Consider the following 24,210-nt stretch of genomic DNA (forward strand, 5'->3'; position numbering starts at 1 on the left):
AAGGGGATTTCTTATTATTATGTTAATGTCAATTATTATTATATAAAAGGTTCGTTTAAGTCTAACTTTCAACAGGTTATCTATTAAAATGTTCAAAGCAGCTGTTGCATGTCACTTCCTGTACACTCTAATTACGCCTGTTGCAGTACCCGACCTAGACTCGGTTTTATTTTTACACATAAACAGGACACGGACACAGGAAGATTATTTTCTATTGTTTGCTTTATATTACTTTCGATTACTTGCTGGTATACCTGCATTGTAATGTTATCTAAAAATCTTATGTTTACCTGTATAATTTTGGATGTTTTTTTAAGATAAGAACATTTATTTATACTACGTTTGCGTAGTTATTAAAAATGTTTCAGTAAATAGATGTAGTGGACTGGGTGTCTGCCACTTGGGATCAGAGCCAAAGGCGGATCATGTTTCTCTTGTCAGATTTTAGCATTCACACCCCAGATTGATATTCCAGGCAGCCATCATGTCTGTAGTTATTCATGGTGCGTGTTGCTCCGTCTGAAAAAAGGTGATGTAATCCTCTGAATAGCTCCAATATAAAATGGATCCTCACATCTTCAGTTATGAACGGGGTATTAGGTAATCATATCTCCAATTGTAATGACGGCAAAAACAAACTGATAGACGTGTTCAGGATAGATGCTAGACCTTTGGAAAAATGTGTATTTGTGAATAAATGTGAAATGCAGCAAATGTAAAATACAAATCTCTATATGTACTGTAAAAAGCAAAAATCCCCCAAAAAATTATATATTATTGAAAAAAAAAAAAAAAAGTAGGAACTTTGGTTGTTTAACTATTACTTATTACTCTGGTGTAGTGAGAATAGTTATAGGGGATGTCTTTACCAGTAGGAACAAAACTTATACCCCCCTTTTACATTTCTGAAAGCTGGCCAGTGGGTCTTAATTGAGTCTTTTCAGGGCCAATTCTTGCCCCTGGGCCTTATGTTTGACACCCCTGATGTAGACCCACAAACACCCTGTAGGCTCCTGTTTGAGGGCCTCAGGCTGGCACAGGTTGGTAAGAGGAAAGCAGCTCTAAAAGACCTAAACTGAATCAGTACAAGCAGGCACAAGTTGAAATTAGCAAACATGAGTGAAACAATAATGAAGGTTTAACACGTAAAACAGACATCAAAGAAATCTAATAGTTTTCAGTCCAGTATTTAGAGCAGATGTAACTGTACGAACCTCAGCTTTTATGACCTGTCTGCAAACACCTCCCTGCTCCATCAAGGTGACTTTCCATCCACTGCTTTCCCCATGAGCCCCCTGGGTTAGGGCTCTCTTGATTAGTGCTTTAATCATAGACAAATTTCCACCAGGATCCTATGACACACAGGCAGAGAGCCCACTGTGACAGCTGATCTATGTTAGTTCACTGAGGTAACGACTGCATGTGATGACACCGCTGTAAACAGCATGGCCACTGACACTGTCAGTCACATTCTTTATCATGAGTTATGATCTGTATGATGAAAACAAACTGTGTGGTGAACAGTACACTGACTGAAGAAATAATCTGACCTTTCATTAAAGTCAAAGAACCCATAAAAGATGTAGCGCTGATGCACCAGTGTGGCCCACAGTGGGCTGCCACAAACGATTACTTTTGTGATTAGTCGACTAATCAGGTCATGCATCCATTGGATGTAAAACGTTCAGCTTATTGCACCAGCAGCATCTGCTCTTATATAACTATCATTAGCTTACAGCTTTAAGTGTTTAAGGTCTGTGCTAACTAAAAATAAAGACAAGATGATAGTTTATTAAATTTTAATGAAATTTGCAGATTGTTTCGGTGAAGTTTAATAAACTCAGCCGTCTGCTCCTTGCTATCTAAAATATAACAGGACACTGGAGTATATTCTCGAGCATCTCACACTTCTGAGAATCAGTTGTCTGCTTGACGTTTATTCAGCTGTGTAAAAACTATAACTTTAATCTCAGCCAAGCCGATTTACTCTTAAATCCTACTACTTATTCCTGCGTCTTTTGGGATCTTACAAAGCTTCAAACGATGTGTCGAATATTAAATTAGTCGTCGACGATTTTAAAAGTCGACATAATCGTGACTAGTCGACTAATCGCGGCAGCCCTAGGCACACTAAAATAAACATGTACTGCTGGTTTCAAGTAGTCTGATCCTTTGCTCAATAACAGAAATACAGTCAAAATAATTATTAGTGTATATACACCAATTAAAAGTTTATAGGATTTTTCTGAAGCTTCTGGCACAGAAACACACAACACGCCATTTATAGTTTCTACCATTTTCTTTATTCTGTATGTCTGCTTATGTTTATAGATCATATACACAAATTGGTACAAGAAGAGTTATCCAAAAAAAAAAAAAAAAAATTACACATTCATAAAAAGACAGACAACCCCTGTGAAAAAGATTTTAATATAAGCGTGTTTTTATTTCTCTGAGCTGTCTTTCATCTGAATGAAAATATTGTGTTCTTCGGTCAGATTTCACACACTTTAAAGCTCAGCAGCAGAAGCGCGCATTTACACTCTTATTTTAAGATCATTTTCCAGTTAAGAAAACAAGTGCAGTGTATTAACAGCTACAGCAGACAAAATACAAAAAAAGTCTTTGTGGACTGAGTGGTATAAAAGTCGCCCTGTCTTAAAATGCTATATGTGAACTGAAAGCAAGGAAATCTCATATTTACCCACGTCTATTAATGAAGAGCTTGATACTATGTTTGCAGTTAATTTGATTAAAATAATTTACTTTTGTATACTCAGCTGGCTGTAAGCTAATTTATCTCTGAAAATAATTTCTGTATAGAAATTGGAAAATAAAACAAAAAACGCAATGCTTCACTTTTTTTTTTTTTTTAATTTTAGGATCACTGAATATTCACCCAACAGCATCACATTTCACCACGCTCACTCACTCAAACTACCTGAAGTAAAGAACAGGAAACAATAGACAGGTGCGGATTAAAAACACAATCTCACTGCACGCCAGTGACTTTAAGAGCACGTCGTGAGGCGACGAGGCGTCTTAAGGCTCACAGATCAGGGTTTCCACCACAAACTGACTCCCAAAGTGACGAATCTTGTGGCAGTTCAGAGCCTCGCGCTTCTGCATACCTGTGAGGTGATCAGAGAATCTCTTATATAAACTTGTATGGCTGCATTTCGTGTCTCATGTTGCTGAAAGAGTACACAGAACTTCCAAACATTCAAATACACAGATTAAAGGTTGCAATGATTTACAATCTCTCTTAATGCTTGCTAAACATTTGTATGGCAGTGCATTTTGTCTTTGCCTTTCCTGTTTGGCATCTGTAGTCTTATATCTCTGTATGTTTAAACCTAAATGAAAGCCTGACATGCTTACCCAGAATCCTGTCTCTGCGCTGCAGTTTGTAGGTGTCTTTGCCTTTGCAGAGGTTGTTGATGAAATAGCCGAGCTGGTCGACGTGCTCCAGGCGCTCGGTCACCATCATCTCCTCACGGACCAGGTAAGACTGAGGCAAGTAGGTGCCAGCCTGGGCAAAGGGAGGAACCAAATGCAAATTATTTAAAGCATGGTGCAAATATGTAAGAGCTTGCGCTTTTTGGGTCTGTATTTCAATTTTTGGACATCTCTTTTCTTTGAGGAGTGCCAGATTCTGCTTAATCGTCATTAATACTGGAACCTGTATTAATAGATCCATGGCAAATATCAATTTAAAGCAGGCAGCTTGGTGGTTTCAATTCATTTATTTTGGTCCCAGCTGTTTGGAACAGTTTGAAGTGTTTTACACGAGGAAGACGTTAAAGCATCTTCCCCGAGCATCAGTTAGGAACTAGTTTCCTTAACATGTCTGGGAAAGTATGGAATGGTAAATTTGAGCATGTAGGACAGCTATAAATCATGTCATCTAAAACCTAGATTATACTCCATAGTGGATGAAGGAACGGACAGAAGGAGACCTGATGACCGAGAAGCCATTCCTGTTAAAATTCTTTCTCATGGGTAGTTGGTGCATTGTAATGTAAATTCTGTGGGGACAAGCCTGCAGGTTAAAAGAAAAAAAAAAAAAAAAAGAAAAAAAAAAAGGCAAACATGTAGACATCCACACAGACCCTCAAATTCACTGTCTGATGATGAAACTGTTACTTGGACCTCAGCAGATTTATGGAAATATAATCCAGGCTTAAGCCAGCACAGGAACACAAATAGGTCTGAACCCTGCACAGTTACCTTGATATTGATGAGAAGGTCCAAAAAGTCTTTGGGAGGCATGACAATGGAGGTGTTGAGTGGGATGACATAGCACTTGTCCAGAAACAGATCCAGGTAAGCAGTCAGCCTCTGAGAAAGAAGGAATACAGTTAGAAAACAGAAAAGTAACTGGTATTTGCTTTTTTTTTTTTCTTCTTTACCTAGTAACGGAATAGAAAGCTGAGTTGGTTATCTTTAAAATCTAAATGTTAAATAGCTAAATATATCTGCATACAGTTTCCCATAAAGGTGCCTATGCTGGGAGATGGGTAAATCATCTCAGGCTGAATTCCTACTGGCTGGTTAGCAGACACTGCATCACTCACAACTCACATGTTCTTCCTAAAATTCTAAAGCTGTCAGAATGTTATTCCAGGTGATGTTTGGTCTACTTTGAATCCCTCTAAATGTGCAACCGTAGCTTTGCGTCAACATCACTATTTCCATCTTTTCAAGTACATACCCGGCTGAAGTCGTGGACGATGTCAGCTGGGTCTCCATCTTCAAACTCGGGCACTGGCACACTGATTAGCTCCACCTGCTCTGTCTCCAACACCCGGATCGTCTCTGACATCTGACGCATGTGGTTTGGCAGCTCCACCTCCACCTATGAACCAGTGCGTAACATTTTTAATAAGTTACAGTCACTGGTTACTCAGTGAAACGCTTTCCTTCTACCTAAACATAATTCAGAATTGTTTTTGGATCAAGTCATATTTTCTTAAAAAATACTTTTGGTACAGAAATAAAACCACATGGAGCAAAGCTTGGAGGCCTGTCAGCTCATACACTGATTTATGGCAGTGATGCGAAACTGACTAGGCTCACTTTCCTAAAAGAGCCCTGCAAGCAGAGGTCAGTTAGTCACCAACTCAGGACATTAATCAGTAACTCAATCGGTAATGATTAAATGAAAACAATAGACACACTGAACCAGTGTCACATCTACTGAACACAAACATATAAACACAGGCCTGTGTTGCAAGGGAGTTCATCATACTCATGGTATCTCGTCCTTATCTGGCTTCACCTACCCTCGCATCTTCAATTAGACCAACCAAATAACGCTTGGGGATTTTCAACTCGATACATAACCCAGAGTTTCACAATCTAACCACAAACCCGTTCACACATGAAAGAGCGAGGAATAAGGAATGTGCTAGAAATTATGGCATAATTCTTCACAATCTTATTTAAGATCGCCAAGTACGAGGCTTAGGCTCAGGTTTACAGAGCAATGATTTCGATTTGAAGATGCCTGCAGCAAAAAAACCCAATTTTCCTAAAAATGTGATACCTGATGGGTATGCAGAGAAAACCAAAAGCTTTTTTCTGTCTCTAAAACCAGCTGGCCCTTCTGTTATCACTCTGGGGTCAAGAAGTTGTTTGTTTGTTTTTTTTAAATAAATGAGCAAAATACTCTCCAGAGAACTGATCAGTGGGTCAGTGGGTAGTGATTTCGTACCCGCTGGTCTCCAACCTTGACATATCATGCTCCAGAGCAAATCAGGTTTCCATCTCGAATGGCCACCATACTGATGTAGCCCACTAACAAATCAACCCCTGTTGTAACCCTGATAGCCGAGGGTTAACCCTGAAGCACCTCGCTGAGCTCCCAAATCCTGCTTCATAACACAGGCCTCTGATAAGGAAAAGATACTATATCCAGAGTTTTGCCATACCTCATCCTCCTCCTGGATCATGAAGTCTTCTTCGCGGTATTTGACGCCACAAAAAAATACTTGGCCCTCCTGTGGTTAAAAAAAAGAAAAAGAAAAAAGGAGACAGAGATGTGACATTTTTGACAAATAAAGCGTAACAGAACATACATCTCAAATTTGAGGAAGTCTTATTCCCAGTGAGTCCTTCAGTTTCGTCTGCTTCACAGCATTTTGTTATAACTAATAACATCAGTTTTTGACGTTAAAAGTTTAGTTCTCTCTGGAGAAATGCATAAAAACAGATACTTCTGTAGACACAAAGTTTTTCTGAATTTAGAAACAGCGCATGTTCGCATTTCCTTAAGGAATGTAATGTGACAGACATGGAGACAATTTGATTCTCTTTAAATTTAGAGAGAATTTGGATTAATAAAAATAGAAGAGGACATTCAGCCACATCACAGCCATTTACAGAATAGTAAACAGGAAGCCTGTTCAGATCAGCGACGGGTTTATTCAGTCTTCAGCTACAAAAGATGAGCTCAAGTTGATAAACTCAAAACAGCTTGGTCTAGTTTGTGTCTAGAACTGCCACTGTGCTGTAGGCGGAGCTTAACGTGACAAGAACAGCTGGCAGTGGCGTACATGCTCTGACCTGTCGCGCTGTGTCAGTTCACATTTACTTTTGCAATTTCTGATCCAAGTTTCATGCCTTTTCTTACCCATGTCATGAACAGAAATTAAATTTGAATGTGTTTTCTTCAGAAAGTGGAGCTTAAAAGTGTTTAAAAGTACATATAAATTTGTACCATGTGCTTTGCTCTTCACTGTCAGTGTGAGCTGCAGGAGTACAGCTGAGCACGGCGCTTTAAATAAGGGTGGTTTTGTTCATGGAAGGACAATAACATCCTAAATTATATGCAATTTTGCAGTAACATACATATGCATGTTTATGTTCATCACTGTCACTGTTTTAAACAGAAAATGTGGAAACTTATATATTCCATTATGAAGTTGATAAAGTGGTGTCACCATTGGCCATTAGTTTTTAATCATAGATGATCAACTCTTCCTGAGCCACCGCCATCTGTGACATTCTGTTGTAATGTTGTTAACTGCATTTCTACCTGTCTGCTTTCATATTTAACAACGCACCATTTGCTCCATGCGCTGTATGAGATACTTACCAAATTGTCCTCAGGCTCGCTACTCACCTCCATGACATAGTAGCGATACAGGTAGGCACCTCCGACCACCACTCCAGACAGCATGAGGGCCAGACCGAGGCACATGCACCAGCACCAGGCACGAGACTGGTGACGCACCAGCACCGCAGCCTCAGCGTCCTGCAGGAGAGGGCAAACTACTGATTAGATACGATTAAGTTTAACTGCCTCCAATTATACATTCAGGGATCTGAGAGAATCCCCCAAGGATCAGTACGCATCTGGTTATTATCGTTAAATACTTGTGATGATTTTCAACACATACCTATTATTTCAAACCCTCACAAATGCATTTTCCTGAGTTTTTAAGCATTAAGCATTCAAAACCACCCTAGCCTTCAAGGCAGGGCCTCCTCCCAGAAAACAAATACACTGATGAAACTGCAGCTGGTCTGGGGAGAAGCACTTTCTTAAGGATAAACGCAGGGAACAAAAATGCTGAGTACCACATATGAAAAGTTTACCATGCTGGACCTACTCAGGTAAAGTCTAAGTTCATGTAGGACAGTGCACGCACCAAGTACTGCGGTTATATAAATGTACTTAATAGCACTCCACATTACATTAATTGAAAGCAAAAATCAGCAGTATGGGTTGAATACTGTGCACATTTTGTTGTTTTGTTTTTTTAAATAAATTCAAATGCACTTAGACTCAAATAAAAATCAGAACCCGTCCCAACTTTCACCAGCTTTTCAGCCGGGAAAATATCTTGAACTACGTCAACTATTAATCCAGAGGCCAGGGTGTGAGATGAGGAAAGTGTGTGTGTGTGTGTGTGTGTGTGTGTGTGTGTGTGTGTGTGTGTGTGTGTGTGTGTGTGTGTGTGTAAGAAAACAAAGGCTTTCTTGAGATCAGATGAAGCAGGCTCAACATCTCTTTTCAGACTAACACAGCATCAGGGTGACTCATCATGATGCGAATCACAGAGGGGGGAAACAAACAGAGAGAGTGAAAAAATACCTAAAAATGTGAAAAGAAACGAAAACAGAGATGAAAGTGTGGCTCTCAACTCGTTCTGTTATTACTTCACTGGAATCTTCAGGAAAGAGGAAACTACAATAATATCCGATTTACATTTTCTGTTTGTTGAATAGTGACTAAAAGGAGTTTCAATCAGGTAGAAACTTCTACTTGATTTGCATTTTCTTCTTCTCTCTCTCTGACCAGTGGGCAGTAAAAAAAAAAAAAAAAAAAAATCTGGGCAAGGTGAGGAAGCATGTTTTCTTGTTCTGGTTTCTCGTGTCACTGGAATGATCTCTTCATGCTATGTTCTTTTATTAGATTTGAATCGAGTTGCAAAGGCTGGAAGAACCGATAACAAGAAGCACTGAAGCTGTCCTGGTAGCTTTAAGGCAGCAAATGTTGATTTTTTCCCCTCCGCTTTCTTTTATTTACCAGTTTCCAACCAGTTCTCTTGTTTGCTCCTGAGCAGCTATTGTACAGTGGCATTTAGAGCCCCCTTTTATTGAAGTCCAAATGTTTTAAAAGGAAGAAAACACAATCCACATTTGTGGAGAACCTTGCACGCGTTCGTTTGCTGAGTAGCAATAAATGCCGGGACACTTCAAGGGGCAGCTTTACCACCAACACAATAATACTGCCTTTGTGAGGATGAGAAGTTGTTATATTTGCATCAGCTGAAAGTCACGCTCTGCCAGAAGAGGCTCACCAAGCTGCAAGCGTGGCAACATTACTACATGATATTGCATGCAAGTCCAGCTGGCATTTTTGTTTTAATAGCGATTTCTGTTTATGCCATAAAAGTTACTTTCTCTGAACAACGTAACAAAGGAAACTGAGATTCTAACGTGAGCCGAGAGGAGAAATGAAGATTATGGGATTATGGGCAAGTAATTCAACAGCTATGAAAAGAACAGGGGTTTTAGCTGCAAACAAAACCTACACTGTGTACTCCAGCCGGGCACGTTCTTTTAGGATAAAAACCTCCAACACATTTGGGAACACGTCTGAAGTACAGCTGATCTGTTGCTTTCCTGTGAATACCATTTTCTTTTTTTAAATTTCCTGTTAAGTCTGAAAATAAATTGTGCGGTTTCCGTTACAGAAACACAGACGAAAACATTTCATAATCTTTTTTTGTGGCAGTTTTGGGGGTGGGGGGCACTGATATTACATAATTATGCTTTATGCTTGCTTTCATAATTAACCTGGTTGACCAAACATTTTAACGTAAAGACAAATTGCTCACAGTGCTGCACTATGTAAAAGGCCCATCCTTCTGTCTTAACTAAAGCAGAACATCCAAGTCTCCTATGTTCATATGTAAACCACGCATGTACACCCATGCAACAATTAAATGATCAAAAAAGGCTAATATTTAGCATGCATTTCCAGACAGAGTGTGTTTGCTAATTTCCTAAATCCTTATTGGTCTAAAACTGGTTCAGTTCAACAGTGTGCTGTATACAATAACACAAGGGTTGACAGGAAAATGCTTATTATTATTATATAATCAAACCCAGGGGATATTATGGTTATTAAATCATCCTGGTTAGACCAAGGTCAAGACTACATGTGTAAATTTTATAAAATGAACAAACACAGTCTTTTGTCACACTGATCGTAGTTAATGGTAAATGGCCTGTATTTGTATAGCGCTTTACTAGTCCCTAAGGACCCCAAAGCGCTTTACACAACCTGTCATCCACCCATTCACACACACATTCACACACTGGTGATGGCAAGCTACATCGTAGCCACAGCCACCCTGGGGCGCACTGACAGAGGCGAGGCTGCCGGACACTGGCGCCACCGGGCCCTCTGACCACCACCAGTAGGCAACGGGTGAAGTGTCTTGCCCAGGGACACAACGACTGAGACTGTCCAAGCCGGGGCTCGAACCGGCAACCTTCCAATTACAAGGCGACCTCCCAACTCTTGAGCCACGATCGCTAATCACTAAAATGTTAAAGTTGTTTTTTCATGTTTTAGTACTTGAACTTAACACATTTATACACTGGATAAAATTTTTTTTAGGACATCCTCATCTTTTGTGGCCTGCAGATATACTGTGTCATCACAAAACAAGACTTGTCAGCATGAATTATCTGCTTTGAGAACAGCTGACTTCCAGTTTAAAGCTTGTTTTTACATTTTTGATTGGTCAGTGAAGCATTACCATGCATTTCAGCATATCGGGTAGAGAAGAAGAGTGTTAAGAGCCTTTTCTGTTTTTTTAAAGCAGCAGCAGGGTGGCTGCTGAGAAATAGATAGTCAGCCCTTTCAGATCTACAAGTCAAAGTACAGAAAGCAGGAGAGGACTCTTAGAATGTAACATTTTTCCTAGAATGAACAGAAATACCGGTAGCGATTAAAAAAAGGAACCAAAAAGCAGACGTTAGCATGAAACCAAATATGCGGACAAATAAGAGGAAGTGGGGGGTGAGACCGTTTAAAAAGTACACACTGGCTGACAGATCAGCAACATGTTAGTGTCAGATGCAGTCAGTTTAATACCACCACTGCCTGGCAGAAAGACACCAAATTGGGAACATTTCCTCAGGCTTTTCTCCATCAGCTGTATAGCTGGGGTCACCTCTGCTAAATAAGGGGTTTGCTCCAATCACCGACATGTCTTTTTGGTTTTAAGGGAAGGGGGAAAAAAAGTTAGCAAAACATAAAAAGCAGAAGTCTCTATAGCAAACAGAACAAAAGAGTTCTGAGACCTTCAAGGAAGGACGCATGTATTGCAGTTTAATTAAAAAACATTTACTTTAAGGATCCTGATTCAATATCACGAAAGAGACTTAACCCAAGCAAAAAGCTCATTCACAGGTACTCACAGCTCTCCACAATTGAACAGAGCAGAAGGAAGGAAACTAAAGCAGGAAAGTGTAGAGTAGTGCTGTCCAAAAAGGGTGTGAATATTGGCTCCAGTGGCAAAGCTGCAATAAGTTTACTAAGGGTGAGGTTAAATAAGGACTGATGACGACTTTCTCCCTGAAATGGTGAAATGCATGTTACTAATAACATATATGTCAGACCTGGTCTGCGGCTGAACTGCAGCTGACCGTCTATGGTTGGTTCATGTCTTTAATGAAGGATGAACTGCATGTGGTAACATACAATCTGAAAACTGCTCGCTACTCTCCAACAACAATTTAATGCACAGACCATCAAGCATGACGAGGAAGCATCAGTAGCAAGTTCACCAAGTAAAAACGTTTTCAAATTTCAAGACAAAGTTTGTATCAGGACCTCTGCTGTGGAGCACTGCTATGTCTTTTTCCAGTTTTACAACCATCTCTTAAAGTCTCACCAACAACAAGACCCAACAGGCCTTCAGACCAACGTTTCATAATTCCAACACACGCACCCTCATTATACCACTCCTATGTCAACACGGGAAAGCATGCCGACGTCATGAGAACAATATGTACAGTCAAAAACTCTACACTCAACACTCAAAATTTGTATCATTTCATCATTATTTGAGGGCCTACAGATTATTAATTGTATCATTACATTTAAAAATGTTTATGAAGTATATGAAACTGAAACATATCTGAGCTGGCCCAACTCTCAACACAAACATCTTTTTATACACAATGATATTTTTGTTTCTCAGTGCTGTCTGGTTAAATGACACGTCCTCTTTTGTTCTTAAGCCAGGAACGACTTATTGTGTAAGCTTTTTGTTGTGGTTGGTGGTCACCAGTGATGGGTGTAGCACATTCCAAAGTGTGAGGTTAATGTAATCAGATTACATTTCAGTACCTGCACATGTTTCTACAGTAATATAACTCGCAATCGCTTTGAAATCTCTTTGGGCTGGATTTCGACTGTCCTTTGTGTTACCATTTTTGTGTTCTCGTGCAAACACTAAAAGAAAGATTGTGTGTCCTCATTAGGACAGGGATTTGTGTTGCAGTGTGGTTTATATTGTTAATTGTGTACAAAGTCATTTATAGAGTAATGCAAAAGCAATGCAACAGTAGTGCAATAAGTTACTTTCTCTGGTAAGTAATTAATGAACATACAGCCTTACTTTTGAGAAAAGTAATGAGAATTGTGTAATACACTACACAATAGGGCACTCTTTTTGAGGAACAAACCCAACACTGGTGGCCACAGAAATCCCAGGTTTGAGCTGCTGCTGTGAGGATGAAGGCTGCTGGTTTACACTGTGCTGAAGTGTCCTCTGGGCTTCATTCACAACACCACAGGGATCAATGACGGTGTTTGTGTGTCTTTGAGATGAACCTACGGGCTGACCACACTAAACCCACCACAACAAACAAACATTTTCCAGTTAATTATGTTTGTGGATTCACATGGTTAGAGCTATTAATCTGTGTGTGAAGATCTTTAGAGTCATTGTGGCCACAAACCCTGCCCCCCCCCCACAAAAAAAAAAACAAAAACAAAAAAAACAACCAACAACAACAAAATAAACAAACCCAGTTAATTTTCCAGAATTAAAGTTGACAGCCAGGAAAAATAAATGATGTTTGTGCTCAGTGGTCAACAAGTAGTGGAAATCCTACAGAAAAGCTTTACAGTGTTGCTTAGTTGTTGAAAGTAAAAGACGATCAAGTCTCCAGAAATAAATCTGAGAAGTTCTTTTTGCCTTTTACACCTTAATGTAACATAAGACATGAAGTAAATTAAACTAGGGGATCAATGTTGATATTTATGCTTAGCATAAAGATATTAAATGTATGACAGTATAAAGATGAGGAGGAAAAGCTCATTTGAGAAGCTAGAATTCACTGAAAAGCAAAAGTACTTTTGCTTTGAAAGCAACTTCATGATTAAATGTAAACCACTGGCAGCCGTGTGTGTGTTTATGTTCAATTCATTACTATTACTACTATTTCAGGAATATTTTAGTTATGCATATATTCCATTTCTGTCAGGCTTTGGTTACCTATTAATGCAGTTCTTTGTCTTTTGCAGGCATACTGAAAGCTTTAACACTTTTTCAGTTCACCTCAACAAATATGTTTCATGTTCTGTATTGTGGCATTTTCCTTGTCAATAATCAATATGCAAATAAAGTACTATTTAGAACTCCCTGTGATCCTAAGCACGATTCAGTCTTTCAGTAAATGTCTTAAGCGGATAATGCTGTCCATAAGCATCAGTCTACCTGAGGACGGCTTGTGTTTCCATCTCTGTGGATACAGGTGAGTATCACTGTCCAAGGCGGGTTTTATTTCAGTCTACACATGAAACTTTATCTTCACCTCTGAGCTACATAGCGTGTCTGTGAAGGCAGTAACTGGGTAACGTTAGGTCGAAAGAAGAAAGAGTAGAAAGAGTGTAAGGAATATAAAAGAAAGCAGCAAATCTTTGTGTTTAAAAAGCCAAAGTCAGCAAGTGTGTCACACTGGCTTAAAGGAAAAAACAACAACAAAACCCACTGCAGAATAAGAGCACTCATGTCCAACGTAAAGAAATTAAAAGAGTGTGGATTTTCTAATGGAAATAGATTTAAAAGTAGCTCTTGGTGTACTTACAGAAGCATTTAAGGGAAGAGCTGAAATCCTATTAGGGGTTCATGAAGTGTATTACCATTGGCTGAAGTGTATTACAGGTGGTTAAATGTTGATCCTCCACCACACAGTGTATTTATAAGTATGTAAACATACATTAGGACTTAGATATGTGTCACAGATATAATACTAATAGCATCATGGTGGGACGCAACCCTACACTTTTTCACTACGTTAAGCAGTGGCTGTGCACACCATTCAGATAGGTGTGCACTATGTAAATGTGCATGGGCTTCATAGCTGCTGTCATATATATGTGCCTGCTTAGTTAATCCTCCCTCTTCTTGAGTTTCAGTGGTCGGCAGCGTCCTGTGGGAGGCAGCTAAAGCTCTCTGGCTGAGTCTCCATCTGACTGATTACACTGTAATCCTTTTCAAGCAGCCCACGTGTCTGAGACAACAACCAACCAGAGAACAAACAAGCAGAGAGCAACAGAGGAAAGGTTAGGTCTGTAATCCAAATCTGTAATTAGGTTTACTGATGAATGTGAAGGTGGAAGAAAATTTTTTACTGGCACATGTGGAATAGCTCCTTCTCAAAACTGAGAGAAAACATTATTTTCATTCGATTGTTTGCTGAAAGACGTGATAGACGGAAAAGAAAATCAATATTACGTAAAAAGGAGACCTTTTAAATCTCAACAGACTACTAATGATAATGATTACTTCCATAGCTGATTATACTGTCGTCAGACAGGGCAGGGAGGTTCACCAGGTTTCATGCTGAAATTAGGAATCAAAGCACAGCAAGTATGTACATGAAGCTCTTAACCTAAATACTGCAATAAAGTTTTGCTTCAAAATGCCCACAACGTCAACAAGATACAACCACAGGTTCCTTTGAGCATCTGCATAAACAGCAGGTGTAAGCATGTAACTGCTCCAGCTCAGCCTCTATAAAACCACATACACTCAAAGTATATGACACCCAAACTGTGAGGCTCGGCAGATACAACTGCTCAAACATTTAAAGACTGAATTCATAAGATAAGAAGAACTTTATTTATCCCGAGGGAAATTCTGTTGCAATTAAAAGGCTCCTCCAAATGCGGCCGACAAATGTGTCCTTCATTTCCCTGGACTTGAAGGATGGGCTGGAGGTATTCTTCGTGGCCCAACGTATCCCACAATTCATAGCGTGGCCCAGCCAATTCCAGGTTCCAACAATAAAGCGGCAGCTACTTAGTTTTAATATTACTCTTTCTGGGTCACAAAATTTTCAAGATATCACCCAATATATCAGGTGATATCTGCTCGATTTATCAAGACATCACATATTTGCAAAAGTGCTATGCCGTTTTCATACCCTGCGCAGTCTTTCGCTACTGTTTTATTTGTTCCTGAGTAAATCGGTGCGGCTGATATTAAAGTTATAGTTTTCACACAGCTGAATAAATGTTACAAAGAAAACTGATTAAACAGAAGTGTGAGATGGTCAAGAATTTACTCCAATGTCGTGTTATATTTTAGGAAGCAAGGAGCAGAGGGCTGAGTTTATTAAACTCCACGTCCACACGTATTTTTGAAAACAGAGATTTAAAAAAAAAAAATCCCATCCACATGTAAAAGCCAAAAACGAAGTCAAACGGTGTCAAGAACATGCCAAATCCTAACCGTTTATGTTGTATGTTGGCCAATCAGAAGTCTAGGAACCTGGAAGGAAAAGAGTAAACAGGATTTTAACTTTAAGCACTTCTGAAAAGTTTTTGGTTTTTCTGGGAAGACTGCTAATTTTGTGTTACTTTTAAAGTGCCTTCATCATTTCAAATGTTAATGACTAAAAACAGTATTTTGGCTGGTGTTGACTCACAACTTAGAAATGGACAAAATGCACACAACATACATAAATAAACATTTAATTTAAAAAACATTATTTTATTCAAAATCGACGATGACGTTGGCGTCGGGATTTGGGTTGCGAGAGCGTCTGTGCTGAATGTAGAAGCCCCGTCCGAAGTTCACTCTGACAACTCCGTCTTTCTAAATGGATGAACAGTATCTGCGTGTGTATACGCAAGCGTGTAAAAACTGCAGATAGTAAGATTAACAGCAACAGTATTTTGTCTCTATCTGCTGTTGTAGAAATTCATCTCATGTAAACAAAAACGTGGCGCACATCGTGACGCCAAAAAAGGCGCACACCTTTGACGTTGCATGACTAAATCTCAATTTTCCTCGTCCACGCATAAACGCGAAAACAACGTTTTTTGAAAATCTCTACCTTGGCAGGAGTTTTTAAAAATCTGCGTTTTCAATGACCCAAAACGCAGTTTGTGTGTTGGCCGAAAGGGCCAAATGCATAGAAAAATCTGCGTTTTCAAAAATACCCGTGTACGTATGGACATAGCCTGAGACAGCTGGTGACAGCAGTGTATATTTTTACAAAGTACCAGAACTTTGTTTAAAGTACAGTAAAAAATGTTCACAAATGAAATGCTACAACTAGAGATTAAAAAAAAAAACAACTTAGCACTCTTTATTTTCTAATACTGTCTAGTTTCGTTGATGTTCAAAAAGACTATATACGGGAAAAGGAGTCTAGTTTCATAATCTTCGGAATACAGTGGTCCCTCGCTATAACGCGGTTCACTTTTTGCGGCCTCGCTGTTTCGCAATTTTGCATGCTGTTTTTTTTTTTTAACAGTGCATTGTGTTCTGCGTCCTGATTGGCTGTAGACCATTGTCAATCAATCTCATGCTGCGTCTCCTGTACAGTACAGTATGTGTTCAGCTGGTCAAATTTACATAAATCTTCAATCGCTAGCAGTGTGACTCTGAAGTGCTGCACTGTATGTTTGTAAGTTTTCTCCCAAACAAACACAACAATGTCAACGAAACGTTTTGGACCCTCAAAGGCACCTGCGGGTTCCTTTGGTTTCATTCTATAATACTGGACTTTTTTTCTACGAAGGTTTGAACTTTGAGAGTGTTTAAACAAGAGAGAGAAGTGTGAAAATGTTCATGTGTGTCTGAGAAAAGTGTATAAAGCTTATAGTGAGTTGTTTTACAATCTTAAAACATTTTGCAGATTTCACCTATTGCAGGTTGTTTTTGGAACGTAACTACCGCGATAAACGAGGGACCGCTGTATACTTCTCTTATCTGTACTTCAGCTTAGACACTTTATTAGCTGACACGCACAGGCCAAAGTTCAACCTTATCATCTATTTCACTCATCACAGAATGAGAGGATGGAGACGCACACTGAGACGGTTTTGACACTTTTGCAATATGCATAGTTTGAAGACTCATTTCTTCTATTTGACAAATCAAACTTATTATCAAACGCAGCTGCAGAAGCCATTTTGTAGCACAGTCAGTACACAGAGGTTGCACGACGTTGGTCCCAGGAACTTGCTCATTTATAAATAAATGGGGGAGTGGTTTGGCTGCTTTGTCTTGATTGTTACTTTTTAAAAATGTATTCATTTAAATTTAACCTGACTTGAAGACAAAAGTGGTTTCTCATCACTACAAAAAAAGTCTCTTGGTAGCTGGCTGTGTTTTACTTATTTAAAAAAAATATAATTTAAGTCGTGCAAACTTTTTCTCAACATATAATTGAAAGTAAAAAAAAAAAAAAAAAAGCCCATCAAGTCAGGAGAACTCAACGTTTATATTTAAGCATGAAATTAAACACTAGACTCTTCTGAGAGTGAAATTTTCAGCGCAGTGGTTTCCTCCTGTGATGTTCTACACTCAGCTTGACACGGCTGCAGTTGATTTGAGGACAGAGATGTGAAAGCTGATCTTTAATAAGCACCACCCGCAACTGCTGTAGCACTACAGCCTGATTCAAACACTGCCGCTCACCAACTGTGAGGTAAGCACAGGTGCTCCTCCATCCAAAGTTAAGCTGAGGTAGCTGGAAGTTATTTGCCTTACCATCTAAGCAGTTTTCGTCATTTAAAACCAAATTATCATATATTGGCCTTGTTTTTCTCATCTTAACATTAAGTACTAATAATGTGTTTGTTGTGTAAATGTGCCTTACAAACGCAAAACTGCACTGTCTCAATGACAATATCTTAATGTGATGAAAATCCTGTAGTGTGCTGTTGAAGCACTTGGTCAATAAAACTGATAATTTATTAAATAGAAAATTTTAAAGAGAAAATATCTAACTGAAGAACGCTCTAAATTTGCACAAAGCTGCAATTTTGTAAAGCAGACATAATAGTATATTTATTAACACTTGAAATAAACAATAAGTGGACAAAAAGCATAAAGATTTTACTAAATTTGCAATAATTATTCTGCCGACTTGTAAGTCAAATAACTGTTTCAAACGTTTTAATTGGGGGGGGGGAACCAATCTGTTGGCTAAAGCTGAATTTACCATCTCAGACTCAGAAATATTATGATAGATTATTTTCTGTGCATTAAATAATAGGATAAATTGACTGTATGAGAGGTTTTTCACTGGACATGAACAAAGTTCTGGTTTTGGACACAGGGTGCTACAGCTGGTATTAATACTTGCTGAGTTTCCTAATGTGTTTACGGTCACCTGTAAATTATTTGCAAGGTTGCTATAAAACACACACACTGACATTGTTCTATACCAAATGCAGTGTATGGTGGCTACACAGCAGCTGTCTCTTATATAGCAACTAGGAACAACACCGAAAGTATAAAGGTGCAAGTCCAGCACTATGACTGTGCATGGCTCACAGCCATCCTGTATAAAAGAAAGACTGTAAACACAATCAGGCAGACAATATAAAGGGCTGCAAAGCCACATCACAAACAGCACACTGCTCTGTAGGTGCGGTCATGGCCTTCAGTTCAACTGCTGTGCAAGGATGTTTCTATCAGACCTTAACAGGTTAAACAATCCCCAATAATCCTGAGTGTGTCTCATACTAACGACAGTCACTGAGACAACTATAGAGGGAAAATAGGTCAAGCTAAATATTTAGGCTAAGCATATCTTCATGCTTAGTTTAGCTGTCCCCGAATACACCACAAGTGCTCAAGCAGTATCTGTGGAGCCAAACAGGCTTGCAAATTTGTTCCTGTTATACATGAACCTCTATGTGTTTCATTCACATGGCTTTTTGCTGTCTGGTAATACGCCAAGTCACTTTGTTAAAAAACATCTATTTACTCAGAGCAGATACATAATCAAGCACCTTTAATTCATTTCCAACCAATCTTAGAGAAATTTGTATTTGATGCAAACACAGCTGTATCCATCATAAAACATGCTGATAATTGTTATTCAATTTATCTAAAGAATACTATAAATTTTCAAGTTTACAAAAGTTCAATATGCTGTTTTTCTGCTCATAACTGAGCTAAAATATAAGAAGAATGAAAATGAAAGGGAAGTCAGACAAGAGTTTATCAGACAGATAGTGACTCAGAGAGTAAAGAGGAACCCAACAAAAAGAGAAACTATCAAAATTCAAGTTTTTTCTTTGGCAAAGTATGTCTTCATCACTCAATATAAGCCAGAACATACTCACTGCTTAGTTCAGCTAGAGTCAAGATGATGCAAATACAGCCTTTAATTAACAAGATCTATTCACAAGTAGTAAAATTGGAAAAATGTTCTGTAGCTGAGTTTGTGATCATCAGCAGTTGCAGGTGCTGGATTTTTAACTGGATTGCTGTCGATCTTTCACCTACTCAGCCTCCAGTGGCAAGCAATCAAAGTTTTGGTTAGCTATTGGATCTCTATCATTCCCTGTGAAACAAGTCTTCCACAGTTCAACAGTCTGCTGTTGTCTGGACCGCTCTTTGCTCCTGCAGACATTCTTTTGTTTAGTCTACCAACCAACAAGGAGCAAATGGCTGATCTTGTGAGACCTCCTACCATACATAATAATCATGTGGCATTCTCCCCAATCAGTAATGATTAATAACTGTATCTGAATCCAAACATCCAAGGAAAATTCACAGCTATAACAGGAGGCAGGAATGACCAAAACATCTGATGAGGGCAGAACGGGATGGCTTACAGACAAACTCACTGTCTCCAGCCTGTCAGACCACAAGACTCATGGCACATTCAAGTGTCTGCCATCAGGCCACCTTGTATCAGCAAGACTTGGCTCATCCCGCACTTTAAAGCATCCTAGCTCCTATTTTTGTATCATAACTCATCTGTTGTTTACTAATCGGCACATATGGCAGTAAACCAGCAAGCTGCTACATTTACAAGATTTGCAACTCACTGAACTACAACAGTGTCTGTGTTCACATGAGCAATGAGGAAAAGAAACGAGGAAAAGAAAACAAACAGGAGCCAAGACCTCAACAGATTGACTATTTTTATAATCAAATAACCTCCCCAACACACATAAACACAACTAGCAAAAACATAAAACATTTGCTAGTTCCTGTTTGGTCCTGTGCGGTCTGACCAGTAGAGCAGATTCCTCCCTCAGGAAGCAGAGCAGCAGGAAAATTTCCATGAAGGCAAAATAGATGACGGTGTGATAAACTCAAGCCTGCTCCATGGGAGATTTTTTTTTTTTTTAATAATTCTTTGATTTCTAAATATGTTAGAAAACACTTTCCAACATATTTCCTTGACTACAGAATGAGGTATGGGTATGGTGAATGGTTTTAATGGTATTTCTAATGATAATGCTTATCAGTCCATTACTTTAATGGTATTTTTATCGGTACTTTCTGAAGAAGAAATGAATCAAATTAAAAACAGAACTGAATTTACATCACATCATGATTTTTTCCAAGCTATTTTCTAAACTAAGGCTAATGTACTGTATTAGCATACTGTTCCTCTCAGCAATTTTTACACATAAACAAAACAAAGTTCAACACGTTTAATGAGGGATTAGAGAACCAGAGGAGCTGTTAAAGACTTAATAGTCTTTCACTTATTCAGCTAATATTCATCCACCTATGACCACTACTCAGGGGTACTTAAATCAGATTAGATATGATCCAGTGCTCTCTCACTGCTACAGACAGGACTGGCTTCGCGTGCTGGATGCGGGTAATAAAACTTCCTGTTCCATCTCTGCTCCTGTCCACTTCTGTTGGTGGTTTGGGATAAATGGATTTTTTCTAGTTGCGATTAATTTAAATCAGCTAACCGTCTGTTAAAGCAGCTGCTTACTAATAGCTTTAGCCTGCAACGTTTATATTTTATAACCACTTTTATCAGTTTTTGGATCCTGTTGAGCAACAAGACACACACCTCGTTCCTTGACTGTAGAATGTTTTTTTTCCTTTTTTGTTTTGAGGGCATGTTAATACATTCGAAAACAGATCTGATACAGTGCAGAATTTTAAATCGTGTCTTAGAAATTTAGTAAAGCGTCCTCATTTATGAAGAACTTGTTGACTTTGCCAATGATAAATCAATCATTAATCACTATCAGAAATGTCTGTTCTTCCACATGAGCACCGGACTTCCTCTACAGCTTTATCCTGTTTTGTTCTGATTTCCTCAGTTTGAGATATATTGCTTTATACAGACACTTTATTATATATTTGCCACTTTTTGACATTTTATTTAAATGTTAAGTTTTTTGTTTTGTTTTTTACTTGCATTGTATTTTATTGCATTAGACTTTTACTTATTTAGTGCCTTCACTTTAGTTTTCTGAACTCTTTTGAACTCTTTTGTTTACAGGTTGAGTTAATTTTTGGCGGTTGTAACAAAGAAATTTTCAGACTTTTGGGACAATAATGCACTTGTTATCCTATCCAGACTTTGTTAATTTAAATCAAATTAGAGGATAGGGGCTGATATCTAACTCTAAAACAACAACAACCCTACTTTAAAAAAGGTTCAGTAAAGGACTTCAAAGGATTACATTTCAACTAAATGCTACTGAACCCCACGCACGAGACACATGGCACAAAGTCCTCATTTGCTCTCTCCACAAGTGCTAGAAAATCCCCCAAGACACAACCCCAAACGAAGTGCAGAATCGCCTCTTTTCTACTTCAATCCCCCTGAAGGAGCACATTAAGCTCTGATTATCAAGATTAAAAAGATAAAAGTCTGTGACACTGAAGCTCAAGACACAGGGGGGTGGGGGGTTGGAGGTGTATGCCACCTTCATACAGTCTAATCCCACAATAACCAAGCAGGCAGATTGTGTGAAAGTTTCCAGCTAATGCAGAACTCTCACCACGAGTCAAGATAAGATATTCTCACAGCTTCTCATCGAGAATTACACTTTGTGGTTTGTCACTCATTGCACATCTTTGAAACTACAAGCAGCTGTTTGCGTTTGCAACTCCAACATGTAGCACGGTTGACATCGCAGCGCTCTCTGCATACAGAGAGAGCCCAGACGTCCTCAGTCAGAACGAAACAGAAACAACAGACAGCTCGTTTTACAACAGGGTGGAGGCCAGCGGGAAGATCTTGTAGACTTTACCGTCTGAGAGGCAACACGCCTCAGCAGCCCACACATTCAACTCCACAAGTCAGCTCGAAAGCAGCTGAACAAGCTCCTTCGCAGGTTGAGATCACACAGCAGTCACAGCCACTCTGCAACTCCAAAACTGTCATTTAGTTGCACTTTTCTAGTGAATATTGTGTGAAATGCACTGCAGTGTCACCATACTGCACTTTGGGTTTTTGCATTTTTATTTTTTTATTTTTTTATTTTTTTTTTTGGGGGGGGGGGGGGGGGGGATTTTCCAACTTATGAATGACATTTCTAGGACACTCTACATACATACCTTTCAGACCACAGAGGTTGGCGAAGTGACAGACTCTTATGCCTTCCTGTGAAGCCTTTCCTTCCTAAGCCGTCATTAATTGCTGAGAGGTGCAGACTAAATATAAATAAATTTGCATGGACTTTTGAGTTTAGTGATGGGGAAGTTCCCACCTATTATGCTTTCTCTTTTGTGAGAGTGGCACCTTTCACCAAGACGCAATAACATAACATCTGCATTTTCTGTTGTGTTCTTTTCTTTTCTTTTCCCCCCCCTCAGCACATTTTCACGTCCTTGAAGTCTGAGGCGAACTGATTGCAGAAAAAGGAGGAATAACTGGTGAGAACACTGACAACTCCTGTAATACGAAACCAGATTAAAACCCATCTTAAAATTTGTCAGGTAAAAATCTACACGTGATTTGGGGTTAAAAAAAACAAAAACACCAAAATCAAATTCTGTTTATTGACTGATCGGTTTGGAAACTACACGCTTTAACCAGCTAGTATACTTGCTGACCTCTAAAACGACATGAAAAGTCAAGCAAAGCTCGTTCCTGCACTTTAGAGCCCATAAACTTACATTAACGTTTTCAGAGTATTGCCAGACCAACTTAAAACGTGTAAATATTATATTTATGTGGCATTTAGTCAGTGTATAAAATAGATTTTTAAAAAATGGAAACAAGTAGAAAATACCGGAAACGTCAAGAGTATCAAAGGTGAAAAAAACAAACGCCACCTGAGAAAGTAACGTCCACCGAACTCTGAATTATTTGACGTTAGTATTTTAAAAACATATTGTATGATTTTAAAATGTATTATTTAAAACTGTTCAAAGAGTGGGGAAACTGAAATATATCAGGAGCCCTGTTAAACAACAGTATTGTGTCTCTACGCATTTATGCTTAACTGCGCCTTTTCCCCCACCGAGAACCTAGTTTGCCGTTAGCCATTTTCTACTCACTTTGTCCTCCTCGGGAATAAGAGTTTCGGCGTCCTTCTTCACATCTTTCTGTGCCAGAGCCGTGTTAAATGATACCTTGACCATCTTGAAACAAGTGGTGACAATCTCCGACAGAAAGTGGGAAAAAAGCAACACAACAAAAAGCAAACAACAGCAAAGAGAATTTGCTCCGAAATAAAAAGAAGTCGCACTTCTTCCCCGGCCAAGTCTGTTGTTGTGATAAGAGCGACGTAAAGCTAGACTTAGAGTGACCGCGCTTCCGTCCTTCAAAATAAAAGCATATCCACGACGATTAGTCTGAGACGTTCCGACATTTGACTGAAATACGAAGCAAAATGGCACAATCCAAGCTTAAAACTTAGCTTACAAGCAACATCAATGTGAAACTATGTAAACATCTGTATCTACGTGCTTTATTATACCTTATTATACTTGCTTTTATTATGCTTTATTTTATAGCCTCTTCTATGTACGACATGTATTTCAAAACGATTTACAATAGGCCGAGAAGCACAGGCAATGGGAATGCAAGATAAACAACAAAATAAAACAATGCAGAAAACAATAAACGAAAAACTCAGTTAACATATTTAGTACTATACCTACTTAAAAGAACATATAAATGGCTGTTAAATAATAAAATAGATAAATAATACAAAAAAAGCAAGTAATAGACTAAAATGTTTTATTTAAATATAGAACATTAAAACTGTGCAAATATTATGAAAGTGATTAGATCACGACTGTTGCTCTAGTACCTAGAGCTGTCAATAAATATTATATAATTTACTTCCGAAATGTAATGGATTACATACACTAAACTCAAGACTTTATTACTATGACTATAATTTATAGAGTTTATTACTTTGCTGGGATATATTTGCATAACCAACCCATCAACACCAAAGAGTGGGGTGGGGGGGACAATCCG

The 24,210-nt window shown here is 38.7% G+C and overlaps 1 protein-coding gene across 2 annotated transcripts; it reads right to left on the reverse strand.

Annotated features, from left to right (window-relative positions):
• Positions 1 to 2,280: 2,280 nt before the first annotated feature.
• On the reverse strand, positions 2,281 to 23,528 carry itm2bb (integral membrane protein 2Bb). Of its 2 annotated transcripts, none has more exons than XM_085248615.1 (7): positions 23,280 to 23,528; positions 7,100 to 7,258; positions 5,934 to 6,002; positions 4,715 to 4,858; positions 4,231 to 4,341; positions 3,382 to 3,532; positions 2,281 to 3,131 (listed from the first exon to the last, which is right to left on the reverse strand). In XM_085248615.1, exons 1-7 carry the CDS (start codon positions 23,361 to 23,363, stop codon positions 3,043 to 3,045), a joined length of 807 nt encoding a protein of 268 aa, XP_085104741.1. In that variant the 5' UTR covers positions 23,364 to 23,528; the 3' UTR covers positions 2,281 to 3,042. The 2 variants fall into 2 exon arrangements, with proteins under 2 accessions (XP_085104741.1, XP_085104742.1); XM_085248616.1 differs by having other exon boundaries at positions 7,127 to 7,258; positions 23,280 to 23,527.
• Between the last annotated feature and the right edge of the window lie 682 nt (positions 23,529 to 24,210).

Source organism: Mchenga conophoros, linkage group LG16, assembly GCF_057382185.1.
Source record: "Mchenga conophoros isolate Kocher_MC1m ecotype Shallow Benthic linkage group LG16, M_conophoros_male_GT1.1, whole genome shotgun sequence".
Lineage (NCBI taxonomy): Eukaryota > Metazoa > Chordata > Actinopteri > Cichliformes > Cichlidae > Mchenga > Mchenga conophoros.

Bases quoted from the DNA above. Each gene is read 5' to 3' on its own strand.
- itm2bb (XM_085248615.1), bottom strand. From the start codon at position 23,363: ATGGTCAAGGTATCATTTAACACGGCTCTGGCACAGAAAGATGTGAAG. The intron at 4,342-4,714 runs GTATGTACTTGA...CTTCTTTCTCAG, and splicing joins TCGTCCACGACTTCAGCCGG to AGGCTGACTGCTTACCTGGA. The intron at 3,132-3,381 runs GTAAGCATGTCA...ATCACCTCACAG, and splicing joins GCGCAGAGACAGGATTCTGG to GTATGCAGAAGCGCGAGGCT.